Source organism: Mustela nigripes, chromosome 14 (assembly GCF_022355385.1).
Source record: "Mustela nigripes isolate SB6536 chromosome 14, MUSNIG.SB6536, whole genome shotgun sequence".
Lineage (NCBI taxonomy): Eukaryota > Metazoa > Chordata > Mammalia > Carnivora > Mustelidae > Mustela > Mustela nigripes.
In genome coordinates this window covers 8,934,136-8,960,879 of record NC_081570.1, presented here as the reverse complement: position 1 = coordinate 8,960,879, position 26,744 = coordinate 8,934,136, and the positions used below count along the sequence as shown (strand labels likewise).

The window sequence follows — 26,744 nt, the reverse complement described above, 5'->3', positions numbered from 1 at the left end:
TCCTGGAGAAGGGGTGGGGGGGGCGCTACAATTTGGAAACGGCTTTTTTTTTTTTTTTTTTTTTTTTTTTAATCTTTCACTTTGAACCCGCGGGACTGTAGCAGGGTGCGCGCGTGTGGTTGGTGCCTTCCCGCCCCCCCCCTCCCTGCCTAAACTCCTCTGTCAGCCTGTAAACATTACCTGAGAATTCCCCAGCCGAAACGGCTGCTGGGGCAAGAAACTTCTTGTTAGAACTTTCCACCTCCGGCTTCCCCTCCAGCCCTCTTACTGTCCCAACCTTCTCAGACGCTTTTTCTCCTCTCGAGGAGGATTTATCTTTATCTTTTTTTTTTTTCCCCCCCCCCCCCCCTCACCCGGTGTTTTGCATTTGGGACGAGGTGATTTCAAGAGTGGCCAGGTGGGACGCCTCGCTCCTCCCCCCCAACTTCATTCAGTTTATTTATTATTGTTTGGGGTGTTTTCTTTTCTTTCTTGCTTTTTCTTTCTTTTCTTTTTTTTTTTTTTTTTTTTTAATTCCTGTTTTGCTCGGTCCGGGGAGTTTCGCCCCCCTGCCCGGCTCCGCGGCGCGGAGGATGGTGTGGAAATGGCTAGGCGCGTTGGTAGTGTTCCCTCTGCAGATGATCTATCTGGTGGCCAAAGCAGCCGTCGGACTGGTGCTGCCCGCCAAGCTGCGGGACCTGTCGCGGGAGAACGTCCTCATCACCGGAGGCGGGAGAGGCATCGGGCGACAGCTCGCTCGCGAGTTCGCAGAACGCGGCGCCAGAAAGGTACCGGGCACTGCGACTCCAGGGGGTGGGGGCTGAAGGTGCGGGGGACGCCCACCTGCTGCCGCGGCCGAACCCGCACCCGGGAGAGTGGCCGGCCACCCTACTTGTCGGCGCCACCCGCGAGTGCTGAGCTAGTCGGTTTCACCTTGTAAATTTCCCGGGCACCGGACTGTCTTTTTTGGCAGGTCCGGAGCCGGTCCGCTCCTTTGGGGTGGGCGGCGGGCTGGCCGTTCACCCCCCACCCCGAAACCGAGGAGACCCACCCATTTCCCACCTTTCCCCCTCCCGAAGGAAGGTGCTGTGTTTTCGCCCTTCGCCCTCCCCCCATTGCCACCACCCTGGTGAGTGCAGGGTGTGTGCGCTCCTGGGTAGAGCTGGGAGCCGCCTGCTAGCTGGCTTCGTATTTTCCCTGGCAACCCGCTTCCCAGCCCCAACCTGGGCGGCTGCGGCTCTGGAGGCACCAAGAGAGGGGATACTCGGTTTGGGTCTGAAAGGGGGAGTGGTCTTGGATGTCTAGCCGGGCCTGACAAGCACTCCCACGCCCAGGTGTTTGGAAATCTAGAAAGAGGGGGACAGCGGTAACCAGCAGCTGATAAAGAGCCCTTGTTCTCACCTTCAACCCTGTCCCCTCCCCCCAGATACAGCCCCAGAGGGGATTCCTCCCCATTAGAGGAGGAGGTGGCACTGTGGGCAGGGCCCTCCTGCCCCTGGGCTGCCTTTAGCTTTTTGGTGGTTACAGCATCTCTTCCTTCTGGTTTTCCCAGACCTGGTGCCTGAGAGTGGGGAGGGTGAGCCGGCTGTCACCCAGCTCTGACCCAAGCCAGGCTGACTCACCCGGTGACTAGAGCAAAAGAGAGAGAGATTGGAGGCTGGCAGGCCCGACTGTCTCCAGCCGGCCCTGTGAGGAGGAAGAGCAAAAACAGGGAATTCGTTTGAAACTTCAACTGTTGAGGGGGGGGGAGGGCTGCGGGTGAAAGGGCCGGAGAAGCCAGCTGATCTGACAGGGAGCCACATACCTAGGGGATTAAGTAAATATGTACTGTAGAAAAGCAAACCTGCCTGTAATTCCAGGTTGCTTTTGTTTTGTTAAATACTGCCCTGAGATTTACAATTCCTCCGGGGTGGCTCAGACTGGGACTGAACTTTGGAGCCTAAACTATCAGCCAAAGCCGATGACCGATTAACTCTTCCCCTGCCGGGCCAGCGTGGGGGAGGGGAGGACCGCGGTGGCCCAGCTCGCCCGGAGTCGGCGGTCCCTGGCTCCTGCTTCTCCTTGGGTGGTTTGGACAGCTGCTTGACCTTGTAGTTGGAAGAGTCGTTCGGAAGTGTTTTTAACCCTTGGACACACTGAAAAAAGGAGAAGTAGGAGTTGTTCTCAGCAGTTTCATTTCCTTGGGGTGATGCCCCGTCCGAGGGCTCCCCAAAGCCCTTTGTGGAGGGAGATCAGGAGGCTTCCTTGTAGGGGTATGTGGGGTTGGGGACAGTCGCGTGTGATTGTCATTCCTTAGCTGTCTGCGTCCCGCCGAAACTTTCTTCGGACTCTTCCAGCTGGCCCAAGTCCTGGTCTCTCTTACTGCTTTTGTAACTGGCTGCAGTAGGCTTATGAAGAACTCTTTTTTAGTCAATCTGGAAAAACTTGACTGACTATAAACAATCCTAAATTAAAGAAGTATATGCCATTGGCGGCGGCAAGGACTGGGGGTGGGGAGGCTTAGTACAATAGCACCGAGGGACACCCTGCAAGTTCATGCATTGGGAACCCTGTCCTTCCTGACTTGGAAAGGACGTTCTCTTCCAGGGAATAAACTCGGGGCCATTTAGAGATATGTCTCAAATTGGCACCGACTCTCCAGAAACGGGATCCATGGGCCTGTGAAACTTCCAGTGCCATTCGTGCTGGGTTTAGTCATCAGCCCTCAGGATGAACCAGAGAGCTCCCTATAACTCTTAACTGTCTGACCAATTACTAAAGCTACTTTTTAATGAGCCCTCCACTTGCTGCCACGGTGGGGAATTTGGAATCTGCCTGTGTCCGTCTGGGGCCAATGGAGAGGGCCCTGGGACGATCCTGAGCCTGGAGTGTTTGCGGGCCCCCTGGGCTTGGGGACAAAGGGCCCCGTATTGTGTAGTGGGGAGTTTATGGGGGCCTGCTGAGCACGTTGTGCAAACTGTGGGTTTCAGGGTGGTCGTGGATGGGCTGCCGAGAGCCGGGGAGAGTGGCACCAGCCACAGCCTGCAGGGATGCCAGTGAGACAGGTGAACTTGCTGAACCACAGATCACTGTCCTTCTCCCTGTGTCGGAAGGAGAGGCTGCTTCTGAGAACCCTTCCAACTGGATTTAGGTGGTTTGGATCTGGAGGGGGAGGTCCCCCAAAGGGAAAGAAGTAAGGAAGGCCAGAGCCTCTGCCAGCAGATGGCATACCCAGAAGAGATGTCGGGTCACCTTGGGAAAGAATGACAACCCAGTTTCCCATAATGATCTTTGGCAATATTTGTGGGTGGGGGTGTGCCTTAGGCTGCAAAGGTAACCCAAAGGAGTGTTTTCTTAAAGGGTGACAAAGGCTCCAGGAGTTGGAAAGTTGGAGACATCTGTCCTTACCCCCACAACATATCGAGGTAAACTGAGGCGGGGCCGGCCCCAGTTAGGAGTCTCCAAGGGGAAGGCTCCTACTTGGTTATTCCCACTACAGTATTTTTGTTTTTGTTTTCTGTGCTCTCCTGGAATTCCTCCCAAGAAAGCATCCACAGAGCTTGGGCCTTCCCCCCATCCCCTCAAGGCTCCTGGCTGGCTAGTCGGCTGGCACGGCCTCCAAAGTCTTTGCCTTTGACTGGGTTTTCGCGGGGGCCCCGAGGAGGAGCAGACGTGGACTATTGGTTTGGAAGTTTTTGCAGTGGCTGTTCCAGTTTCTGTTCCGGTATGAGGCAAAGGGCTAGACGAAAGTCCTGCGCTGTGATTGTAGGCCCGTGGAGGCAGGGGCGACACATGAGGGCCCAGTCCAAACATCAAGGATGGGTACAGCCCGGACTCAGGGACCCATTCATTTCCAGGAGGCAGGCTGAGAGCTGGCTCAGAGTTGCCTCTGCTTGGCTGGTACTGAGTTACACTATGTAGGTGGAGAGTCTTGTTCCTGAAGCAGCTAGCCAGGAACTAGCCCTTTCCGTCGATCTGTGAATCCTGTTCCGCCCCATCCGTTCAGCAAGTCCCATCTCCTTCCCATTCCTGACGCTGGGGCAGGCCCAGGCCCATCTATGCCGCGATGACCGTCTAGTTCACCGAACCTGCTTGAGGGGTCTGTCAGGTGTTTGGCATAGCGCGAGGCCTGGAGGGGGGCGGGGGGTGGATACAACAAAGATGAAGAAAGACCCAGAGACACGGCTAGGTGCTCAGGGTCAAGGCACAAATTATAGCGTGTGTTCATTTCTTCTGGCCACCGTAATAGATTACCACTCACCTGATGACTGACAGCAGGAATTCACTCTCTCCGAGTTTTGGAGGCGGAAGTCTGAAAGCGAGGTGTTAGCAGGACTCGGTCCTTGCTTCTTCCCGTTCTTGAGGCTCCTGGAGCTCCGGCTTGGGGCGAGACCTCTCCGGTCTCTGCGTCCTCGTGGGGCCTTAACCCCTGTCTCTGTCGGACTCTGTGCGCTCTCCTTGTAAGGATACCAGTCACTGGGTCATGAAGCCTCAATCAGCAATGAACCTTAACTAATTACATCTCCAAAAACCCTGCTTCCAATGAATCACAGTCAGAGGTTCTAAATGGGCCCGAGTTGCTCATGCATGGGGTGGAGGGGGAGGGAGCGCAGTGGCGATGTTAATCTCTACCAGAGAATCACAGAAGGCTTCCTGAAGGAGGTGGCATTTGAGACAAGAGTTCCAAGTAGCAGGGATGTGGAAAGGTCACTCCAGGCGCAAGGAAACACCCGAGCAAAGACTGTGTGCCCCCCTGGAATCAGGGAAGGGAGCCAGAAGGCAAAGAGGAACAACATCGTAGAGTGGGCTGGGGGGCTGCGGGGGGCATCTCAGACCCCGAGTCAGGCCGGTACAGATGAGAACAGGAAAAAGGAGGAATGGAGAGGACAGGGGTCCAGACAGGGATTCCTGTGGGACCCAGAGCCCCCAGCGCGACCTAGCTTATTAAACAGTGATGGGTGGCGGTCCCAAAAAAGGGCGTGCTGTGGGAGATGGCAATGGCGCATCTCCCCCGCCCTCACCCTGAATGCAGACTCAGCTAGAAATTTCTGGGAAAAGGAACAGGCTCCCATTTGATGGTGGCTTGGAGCAAGAAGGTAGCCACCTGTCCTACCACAGCATCTAGCGAAAGTGTTTCAGCTTGGGGCATCAGGACCTTGGGTTTCAAACAATGGGCCTTGCACTTGGGCCATGTTAGGAAGGGACACACACCGCCCTCTTACTGTCCTGCCTGCCCACTTCCCCTGGGGAGCCAGGCGGCAGAACTCTGAATCCGTGCCAGCTGTGGCCCGGCTTCTGTGGGGTTCCCTAGACCCAGCTCTGCTACAGCCCTAGGAAAGTAACTGCCTTCTCTGGGCGGCAGCTAAGCAGCGCACCTATAAAATGAGAGCGGCCACAGTGACCCCTAAGATCCCGGCATGCCTTCAAGTTCTCGTGTCACAGATCAGCCATCCCAGGAAAGCAGCAGATTACCAAGCTCCCCGAGCTGGGAGGGAAAGACTGGTTCAGTCTTCCCTGCTGATCTCAGCCTTTCTTGCTACTCCTCAGATGCCACTGACAGAAGAAGCAGCAGCTCAGTGTTGGGAAACATGCCTGCGGTGGATGGGCGGCTCATTCCCACTGCTCAGCTCTCTCCACAGCCTCTGACCGCTAGCTGTCGGCCACGGGTTTATTTTAACTCTGATAGGAGATAATATTTTCAGCCTGTTGCTTCCAGGGCATGGGCGGGCCCAAATTCCCCAACCAGCATATCCAGGAGAACTTCCAGCTTATCCTAAAGTCACCAAATTGTCTCACTAGACAAGTTCACGTTCAGTCTATAGCCTGTCCGCGAATTCTCACTTACACTCGGGCTCTCCTGGGCTTCAAGCTCCTGGACGGACGGGCCCCTCTGATCACTCCGCCCTTGTGGATACGTTCCCTGCCTCCTTTCCAGCTTGTTACTTGTCAAGGTCATCACTGAGAAATGATCTCCGCCAGATGGAGGAGAAGGTAGCCCTTGGCTGTCTCTTTCTACCTGGGAAAGCTCTCTGGTTGTCAACAGTCGCTGCAACTTGTCCCGGAAGGACCTTGTCCCAACCTGCCACCCCCATCAAAATCCCACAGAGTTCTGGCCATCGGAGCAGGAATGATTCCAGACCCAACATATTCTCCTTTGCCCTTGTTCAAAAGCATGACTGACGGCACCGAGAACATTAGAAGAGGCTCGCCTTGTTGTTGCCTTCCAAAGACACGGTCTAAAAATACATCAAGTATATAAGATATTTGAAAGGAAACATTTGAAACATATTATTCAGATGAACCGTAAAGGTCAGGAAAAGGTAAAGCCAAATGTAAAAGGAGAGAAGAGAAGCTGTTTAGACACTAGCGTTCTCAGGTGGACACACGTCCACGGTCGGACCAGTGCGGGAGGGATCTGAGCGCCAACAAGAAAGACTGGATTCCCCAAAACAGAGGCCACATACCAGACAGGGCTGGCCAATGAATGGTGGGTGGGAACTCATTCATTCGTTCACCCCTTGACTCCTTGATTCACTCAACAAACGGCGGCACCTTCTGTGTGTCCCAGACTGCACTGGGGAGACAGTAATAAGCAAAGCAGACAAAAATTCCCCGGCCGTGTAAACAGCAGAGAGTTTAGTGAGGGGGACAGACAGAATATAAACAAGGGACATAAAAGAGCACATTGGGTCGTATTAAGTGCTAAGCGGAAAAGGAGAACGAGGCAAAGCAGACGGAGAGGACATAGCGTGGGGAAAGGAAAGGAGCTAGTAGCAGCATTCCAGGCCGGGCAGGGGTGCAGGGTGGGGGAGGGAGAGGTGCAGGGCAAGGCCAGTAGCGGGGAGCTTGGGGGGTGGGGAGCAGGGCGGGCAGGTGGGAATCAACAATCTCATGAACTCGATTTGGCTCGGACGCTACGCTGAGGGAAGCTGGGAGCACCTGGAGGGTTTTGGGCAGAGAGTGCCGGATCCAACCCAGCCGCAGCAGGATCACGGGCTGCAGGGGAGCAAGGCAGGCGTTGTCAGGCCAGGGGCGGGGGACTGGCTGTTAGGAGGCCAGTGCAGACTTCCGCAGCGCCCTCAAAGAACATCACACCAGACTTGCCCTGCCTTCTTTTGAGAGCCTCCCAGAGCTCAGGGATTTGGAAGATGCTGGTGATGTCTTCCCTTGTCTCTCCAGTCAAATGGAAGTGAATGGGCCCAAAGGGGGCTCTGGGCTGGAGTGCCCCTGGTGGGGTGGGTGGGAGTCATCTGGGACCCGGGCCTGGAGTCCGCTGGGGAGACCTGCTCGCCTCCAGGTCCTGATCTGTTCTTGCCGAAGCCTTAGGCAAAGAATGCCGACCAGCTCGAGGGGGACCTGGCTCCAGGTGATGGTGACTCTGTCAGACTGGTTCACCGATTCAGAGAGTTAGACCTGGGAGCTGGCACAGAGAAGCACATAAACGAGGTTCTCTCCTGGTGGCACCTCTGGGCTGATGGGACAACTGTCTCCAGGTTGCCAGAGCCCCTGATGCTTTGGAAAGATAAGCCAGCCCCGGCAAGATGACTTTAATGGTAATAAAGATGAACTCTCCCCCACCCCCCACAAAAATAAAATAAAATAAAAGCAAATGTATTGGTGCCCAGAGTGAAGGAGACACTTTTCTGTTCCACTTGGTCGAAGGGCTTCTGGAGAACTGTGGTCAGTATTGGTCAACACTTCGAGAGGGTCCTTGAGCAGCTGGAGGGTGTCCAGGAAGCAGGGTCAGGATGACAAGAATGAGAAGCCGTGGCTTAGGTCGGGTGGCAGATCCGTGGGGGTTGAGTTCAGGGTCCTGGTCCAGGTGGGATGGCGAGCCACGCCAGGCCGTGGGAGGGCTCGGGGCTGGAGATGGGGCTCCCGACCCAGCAACACCTGCTTGCCTTCTGGAACTCTCTGTAACCCAGCAGGCTGCTCTTTGAATATGCTGAGAATTCCTGCACTGGGGAGGAGGTTAGGTTCTGCGCGACCCCCTGGGTCCCTTCCACCTCTTAGGGTTCGTGCATCATTGTTGGCAGAGTGACCTCAGGGAGGACAGTGACCCACGCAGGGGCAGAAGGAGAACATACCAGCCTCCATCAGCCAAGGCTCAAAAGAGGACAGCCCTTCTCCACCTGACCTCCCCAGTGGCCTTCAGAGGTCCTGTCATTCCTCTGCTGGGCTTTTCAGGGTACTGGACAGAGGACTGATAAGCTGTACTGGAGTCAGCAGGGTGGCCAGGGGATGGAGTTCACGTCCCCTCTACAGAAATAGTTTTTAAGCATGAGTAACAATATTTGCCTACAATGAACGGGATGCTTGCCAAAGGGTTAGGATAGTCCGTGGTTATCTGTGTTTGCTTTAAGCAACCAGCAACACGGTTGAACTTTATTCATTGGATAACCTGGGGAACACCTCAAATATTCAAGGAGCCGGCCTTGCAGGAAGAGTGAGTGCCAGCAGCTTCCGGTTAATCCCCAGGCCACCCAGGTGGAGCCTCCCGAGTGACCCCGAGCTTTGGTAGTACGTGAAGGGAGCAATCACTGTATTAGGGGAAATCTCAGAAGACTTCCTGAAGGAAGTGACAACTGAGGGAGTTGTAGTCAGTCTCAATCTTTTGCTGTTTGTAGACCCCTTTGAGGACCTGAAGAAGGTATAACCCCCCTCCTAAAAAGAACACACGACACACGTTTTTAAACTTCTACAGGGTCTTTGGATGTCCCTGATGCCTATCCCCGCCACAGGTTAAGAAAGTTGGTGCTCGATCTAATCAAAGTCCATCTAAGTCCCTCGGGCTTGGATTCCAGTGGAAGACTAGAGCTCACAGCACAGGTAGGGGCCCCTCTGGGGTCCTGTGACTCAGAAGCCAGAGCCAAGCCCGGGGATAGCACAGATTTGTGACCTGTTGGCTTAATGCCAACACTAGTCACTCGTAACAGGTCACCTGGCCCAAGCCGTTCTGACTCGGTTGGGCATCCCTGGCTTTGGGGAACGCAACCTTGAATTCCCTTTTCAGTGGCCTTTCAGGGAAGCGGCTGGAAAAGCATTCTGATTGTGAGTGATATGATTACTTTGTCCAGATTTGAAACATACTCCTGGGGAAGTGCTTATACATCACTGTGTTCTATCTGTATGCCTCGTTCTACAGGCCTCTGGCCCCTCTGGGCCCCGCAGCCCCCGAGGCAGACCCCAATATTACTTGAGGTTCTAGGACCCAGTTTTCAGACTGAGCTCCAGAGCATCTGAGGGGTTTCAAGAAGGTGGGACCCTATAGAAGATGGAAAAAATAGGGTTCGGAAGGGCCCCCCCGCCACCGCTTAACTAGATCAGCTTCACGTCGATCTGTTTAATACTCTTGAATTCCATGTAAAATTCTTGTGTGCATTTTGAAAGAATGCCATTACTTTAAATAAAAAATAGAGCTTAAAAATAGCTGTTCTAGGACACGCTCAGGATGCGCCCCTCTCTCTGGTCGGTCCTCATTGGGTCTCCCACGGGTCATCTCACTGGTCCCCAATCTTCAGCTCTTTTTTTTTTTTTTTTTTAAAGATTTTATCCATGAGGAACCTGGGTGGCTCAGTCTTTAAGCGTCTGCTTTCAGCTCAGGTCATGATCCCAGGGTCCAGGGATCGAGCCCCACATCAGGCTCCCTGCTCGGTGGGGAGTCTGCTTCTGCCTCTGACCCTCCCCCCTGTCGTGCTCTCTCTCTCTCAAATAGATAAAATCTTAAAAAAAAAGAAAGAAAGAAACCCTAATTTCTCAACCAGGATTGAGATGGCCTCCCAAATTCAGCCTCTGGCCCTCAAGTCCTGTGATTTGGCCACCCCAGCCCCAGAGCTGATCCGTGGGCTGCATCTCAGCCGCATCAGTGGCTACGGTGTTTTGAGAGGCAGAGGCCAGCCCACTGGCCGCAGCCCTCGTGCCTAAATTCAATCCCATAAATACGTAGGGGGCCTCCCTGCAAACTGCTGTGTGACCTCAGATAAGGGACTGTATGTCTCTGGGCTTCCGTTCCTTCATCTGAATACGAGGCTGTGAAGATTCAGTGAGGTGACATGTGTGAACCTCCCGGTCCATCATTTGCAGGAAATGGGGACGAGGAGACAGACGGAGTGGGGAGGCGGGGGCAGTGCGGGGGGTACAGTGGACCCTCCCCAACCATGGCTCTTTACCTTCTGCTTGTTGAACCAGGTGCTCTGCTGGGCACAAGGTGGGGAGGAGGAGGCAAAAGGCAAAGAATGTGCTGGTCCAGTCCGTGCTGGTTCTGACTCCCCAGGAAGGCGGTCATTGTGCCCACGCCGCAGAAACCCTCAGTGACTTCAGCTCGTGACCTTTTTTAGACGCAGTGGAAGCCTTGCCACAGGAGGGGCTTAAAGCCTCGTGTTTTCTCTCCTCCTGGAGGCCTCTAAGATGGCCTTAAGATGGCCGGTAATGGCCGTCCCTTTCCTCATGGGCAGGGATGGTCCAGTGCAGGCCCTTTTGTGGCCGAAGAGTAGAGACTGGCCAAGGGCTGGGCCTCTGCCCTGCTCCCTGCTGCCCACTCCCCTGCAAACCCGCCGGCTTCCCCTCTGTGGGTACCGCAGTCATTTTCATCTCTGCGTCCAAGTAGCTCAAATGGACAGGGGTGGGCAGTGGTGAGGCCAAAGTCACAGGTTACCATGGCAACGCGGCCCACTTTGCAGCGGCTTGTGGCCACGGGTCTTCTCCGAAAGACCTGGAAGAGCCCCTGGGAGCGGGGGACAGGTCTTCTTACTCACCAGGTGCCCTCAGCAGCCTGACACAATCTCAGGCACAAGGTAGGCACGTAATAAATGGGCGTTTCCTGAGCGAAGGCACGACCCACCGGTGCTACTAGCAAGAGCCTGTGTCGCCTGAGGCTGGGCCCAGGGACTGTTCTGAGCGCTGTGGAGGCAATCAAGTCATTCACTCCCCACAGGGAGCTCCAGCCTAGTGCTGTTCCCACCCTCTGTCTCTGCTGGTCAGGACTCTGGTGGTTAGTAACTGTGATCACTCAGCTAGTAAGTGACCCAGCAGGATTTGAACCCAGGGTGTCCTCTTGAATCACTGAGTTTTGGTGTCTCTTCGGTCATCACGGTGTGGAACAGAACGGGTCCTGTGGACCGTGCCTAGCGGACTCTGTGCCGGTGCCTTTGGTAGTGAGACAGTCTGAATGAGTCAAACCACAGGAACCACAGCTTTCCTGGTGGCGGGTCTGGAGGTGCCCTTCAGATGGGTTTAGACTCTTGTGACCAAAAGGTCTGTGGGCAGGTCTACTTCTGGGCGTGGTTTCAGGGGCTTAAATAGCGATGATGTCGGGATTTGGTCTCTCTTTGGCCAAGCCTCCTCTGTGACGGGGCTGTTCACATCTGTCCCTTGCTGCCTTAAACACCGCCCCCCCAACCCGCCCCAGCTCCCAGTCCAGGGGACAGACCTGTATCGTCTGCTCAGCAACTCCACAAGGGGACTTGAGTCTCCCTGGCTGTGGCAGGGTTGAGCCTGAAGCAGACACCAGCAATGGGTCACAGCCCTGTCTCTGACTCAGGGGTGGACCAATCCCAGCCAAGTCACAGCGTTTGAGAGTGGGGAGGTGGGCTGCTGTGGGTCAGTGGGAGTGCTGTTACCAGGACCAAGGGCTTTGGGAGCAGATGTCCGGGACTCTCTGGGGAAGGACCAGTCTGGCTTTTAGTCATCTCAAGTGGAAAGTTCCAGGAGATCCAGACCCACCTGTTAACCAGTCCTCCCAAGTCTGGTTCTACAGACATTATCAGGTCATTTACCTGACACTCAGGAGCTAAAAGGACAAAATGGTTCTTCCAGGGTTGAGCTGAAACCTCCTTGCCCTCAGCGAGGGTGTAGTTCACAAAGAGGCAAAATGAGCAGCCAGTCAACGGGGCCTAGCGGGTTGTCAACAGACCTTCTTGGTGCCTTCTCTAGAAGCTTCAAGGCCACTGTGATAGGAAACGAAAGCAAGCTCCTTTGCTGGGTCACTGTTCATGGTGGTATTTTCCTGGGTGTGAGGAGTCAGTTCTCCCTCCTTTCTGGCTACGGGCAGGTGAGCCAGAAGGAGCCAGTACTGGGTCCTTCCAGGGCGGGAAGAAGAGTGTCTGGGGTCCTAGAGATATGAACTCCCAGGACCAGGGTCCTCTGAGAGCCCAGCCAGTCTGCTCAGCCTGCTCTGACCCTCGCGGGCAGGTCAGCAAGGGGAGCTGGGGCCTGCGTGACCGCAAAGGGCAGTGCGACCTTCCTGCAGGTGGGCAGACCTGCCAGGCACGCCCACATGACGTCAGGCCTCCCTCGGCTCCCACACCCCCTGTCCTCACTTCTCACTTGGCACGGTGGGGTGGGGGGGTCCCACCTCACCTCTCCAGGCCACTTCCCTGAGAACACGCAGCAGACTGGCTCCTCCAGGCCCGGCCAGGAGCAAAGGGGGCCGGGACCCTAAGCGCCCCCTGGGCTGGCAGATCCGTTGTCCTGTGGGGGCGGGGGCGGTGTACCTCTTAAGCCTTTGTGTTGGGAGGGGCGTGTGCGAGTGTGTTTGCACGTGTGTTTGCATGCACACCACGTCCATTTGTTCTGCTAGCTCCTGCAGCCCGTAGAGAAAGTAGTTCAGATTTTTAAGCTCGAAAACCAACGCACCAAACGTTTTACGTTGGCTCTTCCGCTTACATGGCCAAGGGACCCCGGGCAAGCTTCGAGTCCCGCCTGTCTGAGTCTCAGTCTCGTCATCTGCAAAACGAAGACTCGGTGAGACCATGTAGAGAAAGTCCTGAGCAGAGAATCGCTCCGTGCGCTGGCCACAGCAGTCAGGCTTGCGATCATGTTGGACTTTCCCCTCTAACCCATCCCGTGCTCTGTATGAAAGCATTTCTGGAGGACTGTTCTTTTTTATTTTATTTTTTAAAAATTTATTCATTAGAGAGAGAGAAAGCACACACATTGGAGGGGGGCGGGCAGACTCCCTGCTGAGCATGGTGCGAGGCTCGATCTCATGGTCTCATGACCCTGAGATCGAGACCTAAGCCGGACACTTAATGGGCGGAGCCATCTCGGAGTCCCTGTGACAGGTTTGTGTTAGCAATGCTGATGGGTGAGCCGGGGAGGGGCTGCTGTGGCCCTGGGAGCCGGCAAACAGGTGGAGTTTCAATCACAGCCCCTCTGGCCCGTGGCCTTGGTCAAGTCCCTCAGCCTCTGTGTCGGGGCTTCCGGTGCGGGCTCTAACCCTGTCGCCCCCTCAGTGGCTTGAAACAGCAAGCCTTCGTGCTCTAACGGCTCTGGAGGTCAGAAGTCCGACCGAGCTGGGTCGCACTGGGCTGAAGTCAAGGTGTCCAGGTGGAGTCCCCTCTAGGGGACGATCGGTCATTATCCTTGCCCTTTCGCCTTCCAGAGTCACCTGTGTCCCTTGGCTCATGGCCCCTTCCTCCGTCTTCCCGGCCGACCTTTCCATGCTTACATCCTCCCTTTAGTCCCCTCTGCTGTCCCCCCTGTCCAGGTTGAAGGCCCCTTGTGATTTCACTGGGCCCGCCTGGATCATCCGGGATAATCTTTCTATTTCACAGTGGGCTGATCGGCAAATATAATTCCATCTGCAACCCCAATCCTCCTCTCCCAGGGAAAGTAACACATTCACAAATTCTGCGGGTCAGGACCAGGTGTCCTGGGGAAGCTTTCTCACCCACACAGTGACAGAGCTAATCCCACCCTCTCTCCCCTGGGGGCCATTGGGAGGATTCCCAGAGATGGTCCTACATGCTTGGCAGGGGCTCCGAAAATGCGGGTTGGCCCCGCCCAGAACACCTGCTGAGTACACAGATCTGTTCCAAGGGCTCCCCAGAGTCACCAGGGATGGAAGAGGTCACAGTTCTCGCCACAGAGAGGCTGGCATTGTGACTGGGGCAGTCCGTTGTGTAAGGTTTGTCCTCGGAGAGCAAAATAGAAACAGGGGACTTTTATCGACTCTTTTCCCTGGGGGCAGGTTTGATAGGAGGGAAGGACATACGCAGGGGACTCTCCTAGGTCCCAGGGATCAGGAGGGCATGACAAGGAAAAAATATGGTTCTGGGTCCCAGCCTCAGTCTAGCAGGGGAAATGGAGCAGGGACCCTCGGCGACCGTAGGTGTGATGCATGTTTGCATGGGCAAACCACGGTGGGAGCCAGCGATGGGCACCGGGGAGGACTTGCCAAGCCGACTCTGACTTTTCCGTCCGTACAATTCTTCCTTTACTTGAAGTGACTTAGAGGGACAATCTCATTTGCTCCTTAGAGCAACCCTATGAGGTGGGAACTATTCCTGTCCCATTTTTGGAATGAGAAAACTCGGCTCAGAGAGGCTAAGTCCTCGCCTCATGTCACACAGCAGCCCCGGTCATGGGATTGGAGGCCAGGCGGTCTGGCTTCTGGAGAAGGAAGGCTGGAGGTGGCCAGGCTGGGGTGGGGTGGGGAGTCCCTCAGGGGAGGTGGAGATCGCAGAAAGCAAACACCCCCAGGCAAAGGGGAAGAGTGTGTCTGGAAGAAGGGAGCCGAGTGTGGCCTGGCTGGAAGGGAAGTGGGAGGAGGTGGTGGGAGGTAGGCAGGACAACCCCTCATGGGCCTTGGTGGCCATGGTGCGTGGTTGGGACTTATGGGGAGAGCACTAGGGAGTCACAGAAGGATATTTACACAGTGCAGGACCAGACTGGGTTCCTGGAAGGGGAGGGGAGGCTGGTTTTCCGGCAGAATTCTCCACTTTGTACAGGGCTGGTGCTGCGGGGAAACCCCTCTGCTCAGCTTCCTGGGCCACGTGAGGCCCATGCAGGTTTGCTCCCAGCATCCTGGGCCAGGCCGACTCCCGCTGCGGTGTCCCCCAGCCCTCCGGCCCAGATCCGCCGCCGGATAGCACGACGCCACTCAGCCACAAGGGTCAGCTCCATGGCGTTTGACCTTTATCCCACAGAGATTAAACCAATTCCTAATTAATAGCTTGTAGGATTGATAGTTACCTTGGGATAGCTTGCAAGTAATTTAAAGCTTGTCCTCAGGAGGCCGGTCCATAAATAATACTTAATTAGCTGGAGATTTTCCTGGGACACAGCAGCTGTGTGCTATTGGGCACAGGAGCTCAGGGACCTCCGAAGGCTTGGTTCGGAGGGAAGGGGATGCTGAAAGAGATACCCCAGTGGAAAAAATCTGCCTTTTCTTTTCCAAAACCACAGCCATATTCTCACCTCCACCAGTAGCTCCCAGAAACCCTGCCAGGATTGGTCTCCCAGCTCTGCTACTCCTGCAGGCCCTGGACATTTCCAGGACCTCAGTGGCCCATCTATAAGATGGGCCCATAGCTCAGGTCTGCAGTCCTTTGAGGACTTGCTTAAATGTATGGGTGCAATTAAAAGGAAAAACAAAAAAAAACAAAAAACACAGACCTTGGAGAGTTTGGATTTGAAAACTGAGGCTGAGGGGTTGGGTGGGGGTGATTTGGCATTGAACACCCCTGGGTATTGGTCTCGGGCACCCTCTCTGGAATGGCCCTGGCCGGCTTCCTGGGTGGGTGTGGCACCTGTGCCAGCATTCAGGGCCTCCACACTCAGGAGGGTCCTGTTCTGAATGTCCTGCTGTTGCTGTCTTGAAGTTCTCAATAATTTTTGAACTAGGGGGCCCTGCATTTATATTTTGTGTGGGGCCCCACAAATGACGTGGCCGGACCTGGTGATAGCCATGATTTCATTCATTCATTCATTCATTCATTCGTTCACATACTTGCAGGCACCTGATGACCGTGCCAGGTGCTGGGAATTCATCCTGAGAACCTACATTCTAGAATGTGTGTGTCGGGGGAGCAAAGAACTAACGTAAAATGTCAGACAGTGACAAAATGCTGTCAAGGCCATAAAACAAGGGTGATGTGAGGGAGAGAGATTTAAATATTAGCTTCGGTGATGGGGAAGCTGGTGTTAAGCTGTGCCTTGCTGCGTTCCTGGGGTCCTTTTTAAACATCTGCGGTCATTTCTAGCTTCCCCCAAACCCCACAAGGACTTGAATTAATTGGGTCCGAGTAGGGGAGCCAGTGTGGGGGCTCCTTGGGGCCGGGGGACTGTTTACATCTATCCCCACAGCCCCCACCACTCCCAGTAAACCCAGAAGTCACATCTGGTAGGTGGGTGAGGAAAGGCCCCGCCTCGGTTGCTCTGGGGTGGCTCCAAGTTCTAGGTCAGGCTGCTGCGTCTGAGGCTGCTGGCCAGCCCCAGCGGCCTGATGAGGGCTTCTCGCACTTTTGACCTTTCCACCCCAGCACAGGGAGGCCAGTTTCGGTTCTCCCCGCTTCCCCCAGAGGGAGATGGTGAAGCCCAGAGATGCCAAGTGACTCATCCAAAAGTCACACAGCAAATCAGCTCCAGAGCGCAGCGTTGGCCTGCCGGCCCCAGTCAGGCTGCCTTCCATTCCCAAGGGCAGTTCGGACACCTGGCGCTGCCAAGGGCAAGCAGTCCAGAGTTGCTCTGGGAGCTGCCTGGAATCCGCGGCGGTCCTCTGCTTATAGGAGAGGTGGGGAGTGGTTGGGGGGCAGCCCTAGGGACCCGCTGGCATCCGCCAACACCTGGAGGAAGGACCTTAGCCCCCAGCACTTCTGCTTCCTTCAAGACCATGAGCTGCCCAGAAGGCCATGCACCAAGGCAGGCATTTCCCCCAATATGTCAGGCAGAAAGCCCAAAGCTGACCCCAGAGGCCCAGCCCTCAGCGCTGGAGGCACCCTGAGGAGGCAGGGGATGGGGTCCTGGCGGAGAGGCTGACCCCAGCTGGGGTGGAAGCTGCCAGCCCCTGGGGATGCTCCGGAGGAGGGAGGCTGCGCTCCAGCTGGGCCGGTGCCTGCCTGGGGGGGGGGGGGGGGGGGGGGGGGGGTTCACGCTGCGGCCAGCAGACTGGCTGCGTGTTGCAATGTCTGGTGGCGTTCGCAGCATCCTGTCCGTGTGTGCAGCTGGGGTAACCTCAGGCCGGCGCGGACGAGCGTGTGTGGCGCGCAGGCCTCGCGGCCTGGAGGCTGCTGGCACCGCGCATCTCATTTACAGCTCCGGGTTCAGCCTGGGGCCAGCGGCGCCCCTGACGTCAGGGGTTTGTTTACCGCCAGGCCGCGGGGAGGAAGCGCGGGCGGTCCCTGCGGCTGCAGGGGGACCCCGTCCACCCCCGCCCCCGCCCCGACCCCAAGCCGGCCTCCTCCCCGCCTCCCCCCACCCCGCTTCCCCCAAGCCCCCACCCCTATCCCCAGCCCAGCCTCCTCCCGCCTCAACCGCGCCCCCACCCCGGTCCCCAACCTGGCCCTGCTCGCCATCAGTACCCCATCCGCTCCCCATCCTGGCCCTCCCACCGCCCCTCCAGCACTCCTGCCCTATCCCCAGCCTGGCCCTCCTCCCCACCTCCCCTACCCTCTTCCCATCCCCGCCCCCCGCACCCCAAACCCTACCCGGCCGGGCCGAGCTCTGGATACCTCCCAGACGCCCCTCCTCACCTCCTCACCTCCGGGACCACAGCCCCCCCCCCCCATCTGCTCCCCCTCCCCTCCCCTCCCCTTTCCCTTCCTTTTCCAACGGCCAAATCGGATCCGGCCCAGTCCCCACCCAGGACTGCGGCCCAGCCCCGTCCCACCCCCTCCCGGGACCCCCGCGGGCCCCCACCCGACGCCCGCCCCTGGGCCCACGATCAGAAAGACTTCCTGGAGCCTCCTGCCAGACCCCTTGAGGTTTCGCCCGGCGGCTCCTCCTGCCACCCCCTCACCCCATCATGTGAGCGCAGACTTGCCTCCCCGCGCGGAGCAGGCGGGCGGCTCGTGAGCGGCGGGGCCCGGGCCGCGGCTGCCGGCGCTTTGTTATTGGAAACGGGTGTGTTTACCAGCGGCGCGCTAGGTGGGTCGCCGGCCTGGCTGGCGGGCATCCAGGCACCCTCTTCCTGGGGAGGCTGCCCTGGCCACCTGGAATCGTTCCCTCGCTCTCCGCCACCCCTCCCCCGCACCTTGCTTCCCGAAGTGTTCTGGAAGTGGAAGACCGGGGAATGGAAGCCGGGATCTTGCTTTCCCTCCGTACCGGGGACTTGCCAAAGCCGACCTTTCCTGGAGAGAGCGGCTGGGGGCTCGGGGAATGACAACCGTTCTTCCATTTGCTTAGGCCAAACCCTTTGGGGGCTTCTTGGAACTCCTCTTCAGGCAGCCTAGTCTCACCCCCCTCTTCCACCAGCTCTGTCCCAACGTGGGGGGGGGGGAGACCCATCTCCCCTCTGCGGTGGACAGCAGCTCCTGACCAGCCCTCCTCTGCTGTCTGGTTCCCACCATCATTCCAAACGCTTGGTCCAGCAGTCGGAACTGCTTCTGAAATCCCAAGGCAGAGGTTGTCTTCTCTCTGGTCACAACGCTCAGAAGGACTTCGGTTTTCACTGGGAATAGAATTCACAGCCCCCCACGCCCTTCCCAGCTACAGTTCCCAAATTCGTGTCTTCCACTCAGCTCTGCCCCTGGACCTCCCCCAACACCCTGAGTTCATTCCCACCCCAGGGCCTTTGCACTGGTGGTTCCCTCTGCCTGGAAGGTTCTTTCCCCAGATGTCGTTCCCTCCTTCACTTCACCCAAGTCTGCCCAGAAGATTACCCTACCAGAGAGGGTTTCCCTGTCCCCCACGTCCTACCCCACGATCATTCCACTCAGCGCCCCTACACAGCTTCCTGTTCCTCCCATGCACTTTGCTTGCTTTATACATTACATAGTCAGCTTGTTCCTATGTTCACTGTTCCCATCTTCCTCCTACACACAGGAGAGCAAATGCCAGGAGAGGGGGATGAACTTAGGTCCTGCCGTGTTCTAGGGCTTCCAACACTGCCTGGTGCGTAGTCACCACTCAGTAATCCCCCTTGAATGTGTGAGTGAGTGAGTCAGGACAGGGAGCTTGGCTTTGGGAAGCTTAGCTTTGGGGTCTAGGTTGCAGCATCGCTTTGAAACTTGTGGTAGCGCCGCCTGCATGAGTTACTCTGAGCTTTGTCCATCCACGGCACTTCTGGTCCCACTTCTCAGGCTGGTACTACCGAGGATGTATACTGTGCGAACACCGCTGGCTCTCCCCTCCCCCCTTCTCAGCACCTGCAGCTCACGGTTAGGTGGGCTTCTCCACCCGGAGGTCCAGAGGGAGGAACTGAGGCAAAGGTCATGGGGCTTCAGCTAACACCTCTGGCCCGAGTTTGCATACCCCCGGGTTTTGCCAAGTGTGGTCTAAGTGTAGACAGAAAGCGGCGCGGCCCTTGGGCCAAGGCTCTTCCGTCAGCCCTGAGCGTCTGCCTGGAGGTGAGACATTACGCTCCTCTGTAGAGTCAGCCTTCAAGAAAACACTGGAGGGTTTTCCCAGTGGTTCTGGAACCAGAGAGATTCACAAGGACCACACCCTGGCTTGAGAGGGGACTCAGCCCCATGGTCACACATGGTTTCGAAACAGTTGCAGAAGACATGGCTCTGGGCAGGTGGGAAGTAAGAGGTGGGGAGGTGCCCTCTATCCTCAGGGACATCAGACTTCCGTCATGGAGAGACATGGGTGTCCCAGGGACTGGGAGAGATCTGGAAAGTAAAAAAGCAAGGACGTGCACAAGGCTGTTTACGGCATCTTTATTCGTAACTGCCAAAGCTTGCCCCTGAGATGCCCTCCGGGCGGTGAAGGGAATCATAAACCAAAACATTCAGAAAGTGGGGTGTTATTCAGCCCTGGGAAGAACTGAGCTATCAAGCCATGAAAGGACACGGTGACACCCTTAAGTGTGTGTTACTAAGTGGGAGAAGCGATCTGAAGAAGGCTTTGTATGCTGTGACTCCAAGTACATGACCTTCTGGAAAAGGCCGAACTGCGGAGACCTTAAAAGGGTCATTGTTGCCCGGGGTTGGAAGGAGGGAAGGACAAACAGGAAGGACCGAGGATTTTGAGGGCCGTGAAGCTTGCTTTTTTTTTTTTTTTTTTTTTTTTAAGATTTTGTTTATTTATTTGACAGACAGATCACAAGTAGGCAGAGAGGCAGGCAGAGAGAGAGGAAGGGAAGCAGGCTCCCCGCTGAGCAGAGAGCCCGATACGGGGCTCGATCCCAGGACCTTGGGATCATGACCTGAGCCGAAGGCAGAGGCTTTAACCCACTGAGCCACCCAGGCGCCCCGAGGGCAGTGAAACTTTTCTGTACAAGACTGCAAGAGGGGATCGGATGTCATTAAACATTTGTCTACACCCCCAGAATGTACACAGCCAGCAGTGAGCCCTCAAGTCAGCTACGGACTCTGGGTGACGGGGATGTGTCCGCGCGGGCTCATCAGCTGTGCCAAGTCGACCACTCGGCTGGGGGACGTTGGTAATGGGGAGGCCGTGCAGGGGTGGGTGCAGGGAGTGAATCTCTGTAGCTTCTGCTCAGTTTTGCTGTGAACCTAAAAACCCAGCCTCCAGCGGCCCCTACAGATCAGACACACCTTTTTGGTCGCAGCGGTCAAGGGCAGTGTGTCATTGGTCTCTACCTCAACCCGTCCGCGTCCGCACTGCCACCCGCTCCTGGGGGCTCCATTCCATCAGCCGTCAGGTGGCCAAGGCTCCTGCCTGCCTTTCTCCAGGACCACACTTCTGTGGCAGCCGCCTGGAAGGAGTCACCTCTTTTCTCTGTGTGTCTCTCCTCTGTCTCTTATAAGGACACCTGTCATTGGATTTTAGGGTCCACCCTAATCCAGGGTGATCTCACCTCAAGATACTTTAACTTAATTAATCACATGTGCAAAGACCCTTTTACCCAGTGCATGGGGATCAGGGATCAGAGTTGGATGTGCCTTCTTGGGGGACACAAGTCATGCTGTCACCCACCCGCAGGGCCACTGTGAGCAACCGTTCTTCTCAAGGGCCTGGAACGGACACAGTACCTCCCTCCTAGAGCTGTCAGAGGACTAGGTGACAGACTGCAGCAGGGTGTGACCCTCGTGGTGATCCCCCGTGGTGCCCGAGGGCCAGTTCCAGATGGCACTGCAAGGGAGGAAGTCCGTCCGGCTCCAGGCTATGGTCAGGGACTTGCCTAATTGCATTTGAGGAGCTCTGTAACAGTCCTCTCCAGCAGCGAGCCAGTAGCATCCAGAACCTTCTCGGCAGGCCCGAACAGGGAAGGAAGGCAGCGTGAACCTGTCCTTCCTGTCACTTGGGCAGCTCGGCAGTGCAGGAACGGGAAGGGGGAGCCACCTCTAGCCTGAGTCCCTAGCAAAGAGGCCTGGTGCTTCGGCCACCTCTGAGTCTCTGGGGTCAGGCGGCCGTGGTGGGACACGGGGAAGGAGCCTAAGGGCAAGATACAGACAGGGATGTGAGGAGCATGGAAATAGGGCTTCTGGAAGGGAAGGCGGAAAGAGGAGAAAGTCCAAAACGTGTCTAGGAGGTTTCCCATCCCTGTCACTGATTTTTTTTTTCACTGTCATTTTGAAACGTTTTCTTCGGAAGAAGGGCCGGTCGGCTGGGTGTGTGTGCGGGGGGCACAGGCTGGTACTCCCGGTGGTTGGGAGCTAGAGGCAGCCCACTGGGGTCATTCCTAGAGAAAACGCTTCTGTCCCAGAGAAGGAAGGGGTAAGGATCCGGGCTGCTAGCCTTCAAACTTTATTTTATTTTTAGCAACAGAATCTTTGTAGAAATGGCTGTTCTAGAAGACGAATCAAAGTGCCCCAACTGGGGCGCCTGAGTGGCTCCGTGTCTGCCTTTGGCTCAGGTCCCGATCCTGGGGTCCTGGAATCAAGACCCATGTCGGGCGGCCTGCTCAGCGGAGAGCCTGCTTCTCCCTCTTGCTCTGACTCTTGCTCATGCCCTCGCTCACTCTCTCTCACAAATGAAAACATTACCAAAATCTTTAAAAAAAAAAAAAAAAAAAAAAAAGGAAGTGCCACTGTTTTGGGGGAACCTGGATGGTGCAGTCAATTAAGCTCCCACGACTCTTGGTTTCCACTCAGGTGCTGATCTCGGGGTCGTGGGGCCCAGCCCCGTGTTGGGCTCCACACTCAGCAGGGAGTCTGCCCTAAGACTCTCTCTCCGACCCCCCCAAATCAATCAATCAATCAATCTTTTCTTTAAAAATGTGGCCCTGCTCCTCATGGCCGCTGGGGAGGGGCTGGGACCCTGGGACGCTGCCTCCCTCCCGAGCCTCCCACCCCTCAACAGCCCTCGAGGCTCCTTCCCGGATTCCTCAGGGTCCCCAGAGCTCGGCATGGAAACCTCTCCCGGGACATCTTCCTGCAGGGCGCCCTGTAGCCCGTCTGAGAGGTCGGACAGCACTGACCACAGTCTCCACCTTCATGGGCCAGGGGTGTGGACAAAGGGAGGTCTAAGTCAGGGGGAAGGAGAGAAACGGGGAGGTCTTTAAGATTCCGCAGTTGTGCCCCAGGTCAGGCTGTAGCTAGAAGCAAGGCAGCCGAGCCCCGGCTGGGGTCTTCCAGGCCACTGTGGCCCCGATGACTACACTTTTACGGGGGAATAGTGGGATCTTCTGCGAGCAAGGGGCGGGGTTTTTCTCTTCCTGGATTAAGAAGACGAAGAGCCAGCATTGACTGTGTCCTTTCTGCCTCTCCCAAGCCACCCTTTGAAATTAATGACCTTGATTTATAGAGAGGCTCCGTGGGTTTGCCAAGTTCCTGGGACTCCCAAGTGGTAGATCAGAGAATTGAGCCCAGCCTGTCTGGCTCCCGAGCCTGTTCTAGGCCACTCTACCCAAAAGGTAGGGGATCTCTTTCTGGAAATAGACAGGACTCTGAAAGAGGGGAAAACTCAAAATTTAAGTCACCCTGGAGAGTACGCATTCACGCTCTCAGCCTTACCTGTCCACACGCCTGCTTCCTGGCCACGCTGAAGTTTGTTGTTTGCTCATTCTCGTCTGTCCACAAGGCTGGATTCTAATTCATTCTAATTAATGTCCTCCCACTGGAGGCGCTCAGAGTGGAGGAGAGCTGTGCACCCTCCAAATGGTAACCATCCCCCCAACCCCGCCACCCTGCCATGGTTTTCGGTCCCGGGGGTGTTTTCTTCCTTCTCAGGAAGGTACCAACTCAGCACACTACTTTGCTCCAAGACATGGAGCCCAGGAGACATGAGCTGTTCTGCTAAAGATCTTCCCAGGGACTCGGATCTTTCCGGGGCTGCCAATTATAAACAGATGGTCCTCCTGGGACCCACCCAGAGACCACCCAGCTCATGTCACTGAGAGAGGTGGGGCTGCTTTCTGTGCTCTGCAGCTGAGCTCTAACAATGAATGCCAAGTCCAGGCACTCAAGCAAGCCACTTTGGACAAAGAAGTCCAGGCTGGGTGGGGTAGAGTCACTCACTATTCTCTGGTCAGCAGATTTTTCTAGAGACCTCCCCCGGCCAATCCGTGTGACAACGTCAGCGGGCTTGTACTCTGTGGCTGGCCCGTGCCAGGTACTAAGGTTACAAGATGGACAGAATGGACAGGAACAACCAGAGAAGCTTGAGAACTGACGGGGCATCCGGACAGGGTTCTGAAGGATGAATAGGAGTCCGCAGTAGGCTTGGCATTGAAAACAGAGAAAAACAGCCTGTGCTGGGCACTAGGGAGGGAAACAGGGAACTGAGAACGAGTGAGATTTATTCCCTGCCCTCCAAAAGACGGGATCTAAAAGGAAGATGGTGACCACACTGCACTTGGGTCCAAGGGCAGTGTGTCATGCACGAGCGTAAACCCTGACTGTGGAGTCTCTGGGAGCCTCCTCACTCGTTCACACAATGATGGGGAGAGAGATCCAAATAGACAACACCTCATGATGGAGGGGAGCTCCCGAGAGCAGTGCCAGGGGCCTTGGGGAAGCAAGCAGGGCTGGGACCACAGTGCTGAGCCACCTGTGTGTGAGGGAGCTGTCTGGGAAGATCTGTGCGGAAGCTTTTCTTCTGCCATCCTTCTTCAAGATCATAAACAATGGTAGCCGTCCGTTAGAGACAGTTTTCTCAGGACACCCAGGCATAAAGACACAAACCACAGTCAGCCACGATCCCACCCGAGACAACCCACCCTCTTACGTGGCCTGGCGACTTCCGTGAAACCGTGAGGCTTTTAGGGGCACCTGGGGGGCTCAGTCGGTTTAGCATCTGACTCTTGATTTCAGCTCAGGTCATGATCTCAGGGTGGGGGGATTGGGCGCCACATCCGTCTTCCTGCAGAGCGGGGCTGGCAAAGGTGGGGACAGTGAGTCTGCTTGCTTGTCCCTCTCTCTGAGCTCCCCCACTCTCTCTTGCAAATAAATAAATAAATAAATAAAATCTTTAAAAAAAAAAAACAAACCCTGCTATGTTTGCAGAGTTGAGGGTATCCTTTATGGACAGGGCTGCAGTCTTTTTCTCTCAGCATTAGATCCCTCCGCCTTTTCCTGTGTCACGAACACTCATCCTTTTAACGGCTGCAGGTGAGGGTCCATCCAGAGGCCGTGCTGGTGTTCTCGGCTCTTTGTCTCCCTGGGAAATGATCATAGAGGTCGTGTACTGAATACTTAGCGGGTGCCCGTTTCTGCCTGCTTAATCCCCAGGAGACCCCACGAAGAAAGGCAGCGGCTTTTCTCCTACTGGGAGAGAGTGAGTGCTGGTGAGAAACCTCGGTTCGAATCCCAGCTCTGTCACTCAGTTGCTGTGTGACCACAGACAAGTTGCTTAGCCTCTCTGGGCCGCAGTTTCATTATCTGTACAAGGGGCTACCTCGTCCAGCTCCAAATTTAAGTGAAGTTCCCCCACTGACTCTTTATCCCACTCGCCATAATTTGCGTCTGATGGTTTTCTCGCTGGTCACTGTCTTCCCTCGCTGGAACCCTGGCTCCCTGAGGCGGGCAATGTGGACCCGCCGCCCCTGGGAGGCTGGAGGTCTTGCTCCCCTTCCCTCCGGACACAGGCCAGCCACACAGCCCGAAGGACGCGAGCAGCCGTTCCCCCCAGAGGGGCAGGGAGCCCGCACATGTCAAGCCATCCTGAGCCCTAACTTGACACACCTGCCCCCTCCTCGGGCTGCTCGCCCCACGCTCCTCTCAGAACCCCCTGCCACCTGCCTGCCCGTCCTCTCTCTCTCGTTCTGGTGCTGGGTGGGACTCCTGTCCTGCCAACTGCCCTGGGTCACCCCCAGGTGACTCCGGGCATGGACCGCACGGGCGGGCCTGCTGGGTTGGCCGCTCGGTGCCTCTGGGGCCTCCGAGGGGTCTGGGCAGGGGACTGGAGGAGGAGCGACCAGGAGGGGACAGTGACAGGAGCAGCTCCAACTCTGCCTCCCCTCAGCTGTCTCCCCGACCTCCCACCCCCAGACGAGCAGCCCCGGCCACCGAGCGAGGCTCGCACGCCTGGGCCTGACCCTCGTTCTCCTCTGAGACAGACTCCTTGCCCACTTCCAGGGCTGAGCCTCGCACGTGACTCTACCCCACAGCTCAGCCCCGGGACGGTTTTGAGGCTCTGGGGAAATCCGGATCTCACTGAATCTTGGTCCAAGCACACTCTGTGCTGGAGGTTCTGGGACCCTGAATGGCTCAGCCAAGGACGATGGGAGGGTCTCAGCCTTAAACCTCCTCCCAGCCCATCCCACCTGTGGCCCAGAACATTCCTTCAGCAAACAGCAAACAGCACGTGTGCTCCCGGGTGCCGGAATATGAAAATGAACAAGCCAGACTTGAGGCCCGCAGGGGGCCGGTGGCCTTGCTGCGAGGCAGGCAGAGAGCAAGCCTGTCCTAGGGCCCGGGGAGAGGTGGGGGTCCGAGCACAGAGCCCAAGGAAGCCAGCCCCCCGGCGGCATCCTCAGCAGACCCCAAAAAGGAAATGGTCAAACCTGAGGGTCCTGCCGGGGCGTATGCCCTGCCCATGGAAGACGAGGGGACCCAGCTTTCACTTCACCCCCCTCCCCTTACTCCAGCCCCTTTCCCTCTGCAGGGGCACAGCCATGTAGACAGTCCTGGCCTCCTTGGCTTCTGGCTGCTGGTTTTCTGGGCAGACCAGGGGTAGGGGGATTTAGACTCTCCTCTCCTTGCCCGATCTGAGAACTGGGGGGTCAGGAAGAGTTGGTTAATCCGGCCAGGAACCCCTGGGCCCTTAGTGCCCCTTCTGCGGGAGCCCCATGCACACCTGCTTGTGATGAGAAGCAACCTAAGGTCCCCAGAATGAAGGGCGCCCTTTCTGTGCCACTGCTCCGGACCCTCCGAGGCGATCCCTCGTGCTCCCAGAACCCCTACACTTGATAACACCCACCCCCAGTTTTAAGCTTCCCTTCTGTCTCCACTTGTCCTGGAATTCTCAGAGTCCCCAGAGGCATTGCCTTCTGCTGGGCGCCAGGGAACTGAGCCCGCTCCGTGGTCCTATTCCCCATAGGAGCTGGAGGCGGGATACTGCTGGGCAGGGACGAGAGCAGGAAAGAGGAGGCCAAGGATCCCCTCTGGCTGACATATTCAGAAATTCAGTGGAAGGGTGGTTGGATGACGGGAGAGAGTGCGTAGAAGGGAGAAAGGAGAGGAAGATGGATGGATGGAAGGATGGATGGATGGATGGACAGACGGATAGATGGATGGATGGATGGATGGATGGATGGACAGACGGATAGATGGATGGATGGATGGATGGAAGGATGGATGGATGAACGGACGGATGGATGGACGGACGGACGGATAGATGGATGGATGGATTGGTGGATGGATGGACGGACGGATAAATGGATGGATGGATGGAAGGATGGATGGATGGACGGACGGACGGATGGATGGACGGACGGACAGATGGATGGATGGATGGATGGATGGACGGATAGATGGATGGATGGACGGACGGACGGA

The 26,744-nt window shown here is 56.5% G+C and overlaps 1 protein-coding gene and 1 long non-coding RNA gene across 2 annotated transcripts in view; one reads left to right on the top strand and one right to left on the bottom strand.

Annotated features, from left to right (window-relative positions):
- LOC132001366 (uncharacterized) overlaps positions 1-270 on the bottom strand; it is a 9,955-nt gene extending 9,685 nt beyond the window's left edge. Inside the window, exon 1 of the long non-coding RNA XR_009399601.1 lies at positions 181-270. This is a non-coding gene — a long non-coding RNA (uncharacterized LOC132001366). The remainder of the gene's footprint in view (positions 1-180) is intronic.
- A 206-nt stretch (positions 271-476) lies between these two features.
- The window catches only part of DHRS3 (dehydrogenase/reductase 3), a 36,910-nt gene continuing 10,642 nt past the window's right edge, over positions 477-26,744 (top strand). Inside the window, exon 1 of the mRNA XM_059375857.1 lies at positions 477-767. Coding sequence (XP_059231840.1) covers positions 573-767 — 195 coding nt within the window. The 5' untranslated portion in view covers positions 477-572. The remainder of the gene's footprint in view (positions 768-26,744) is intronic.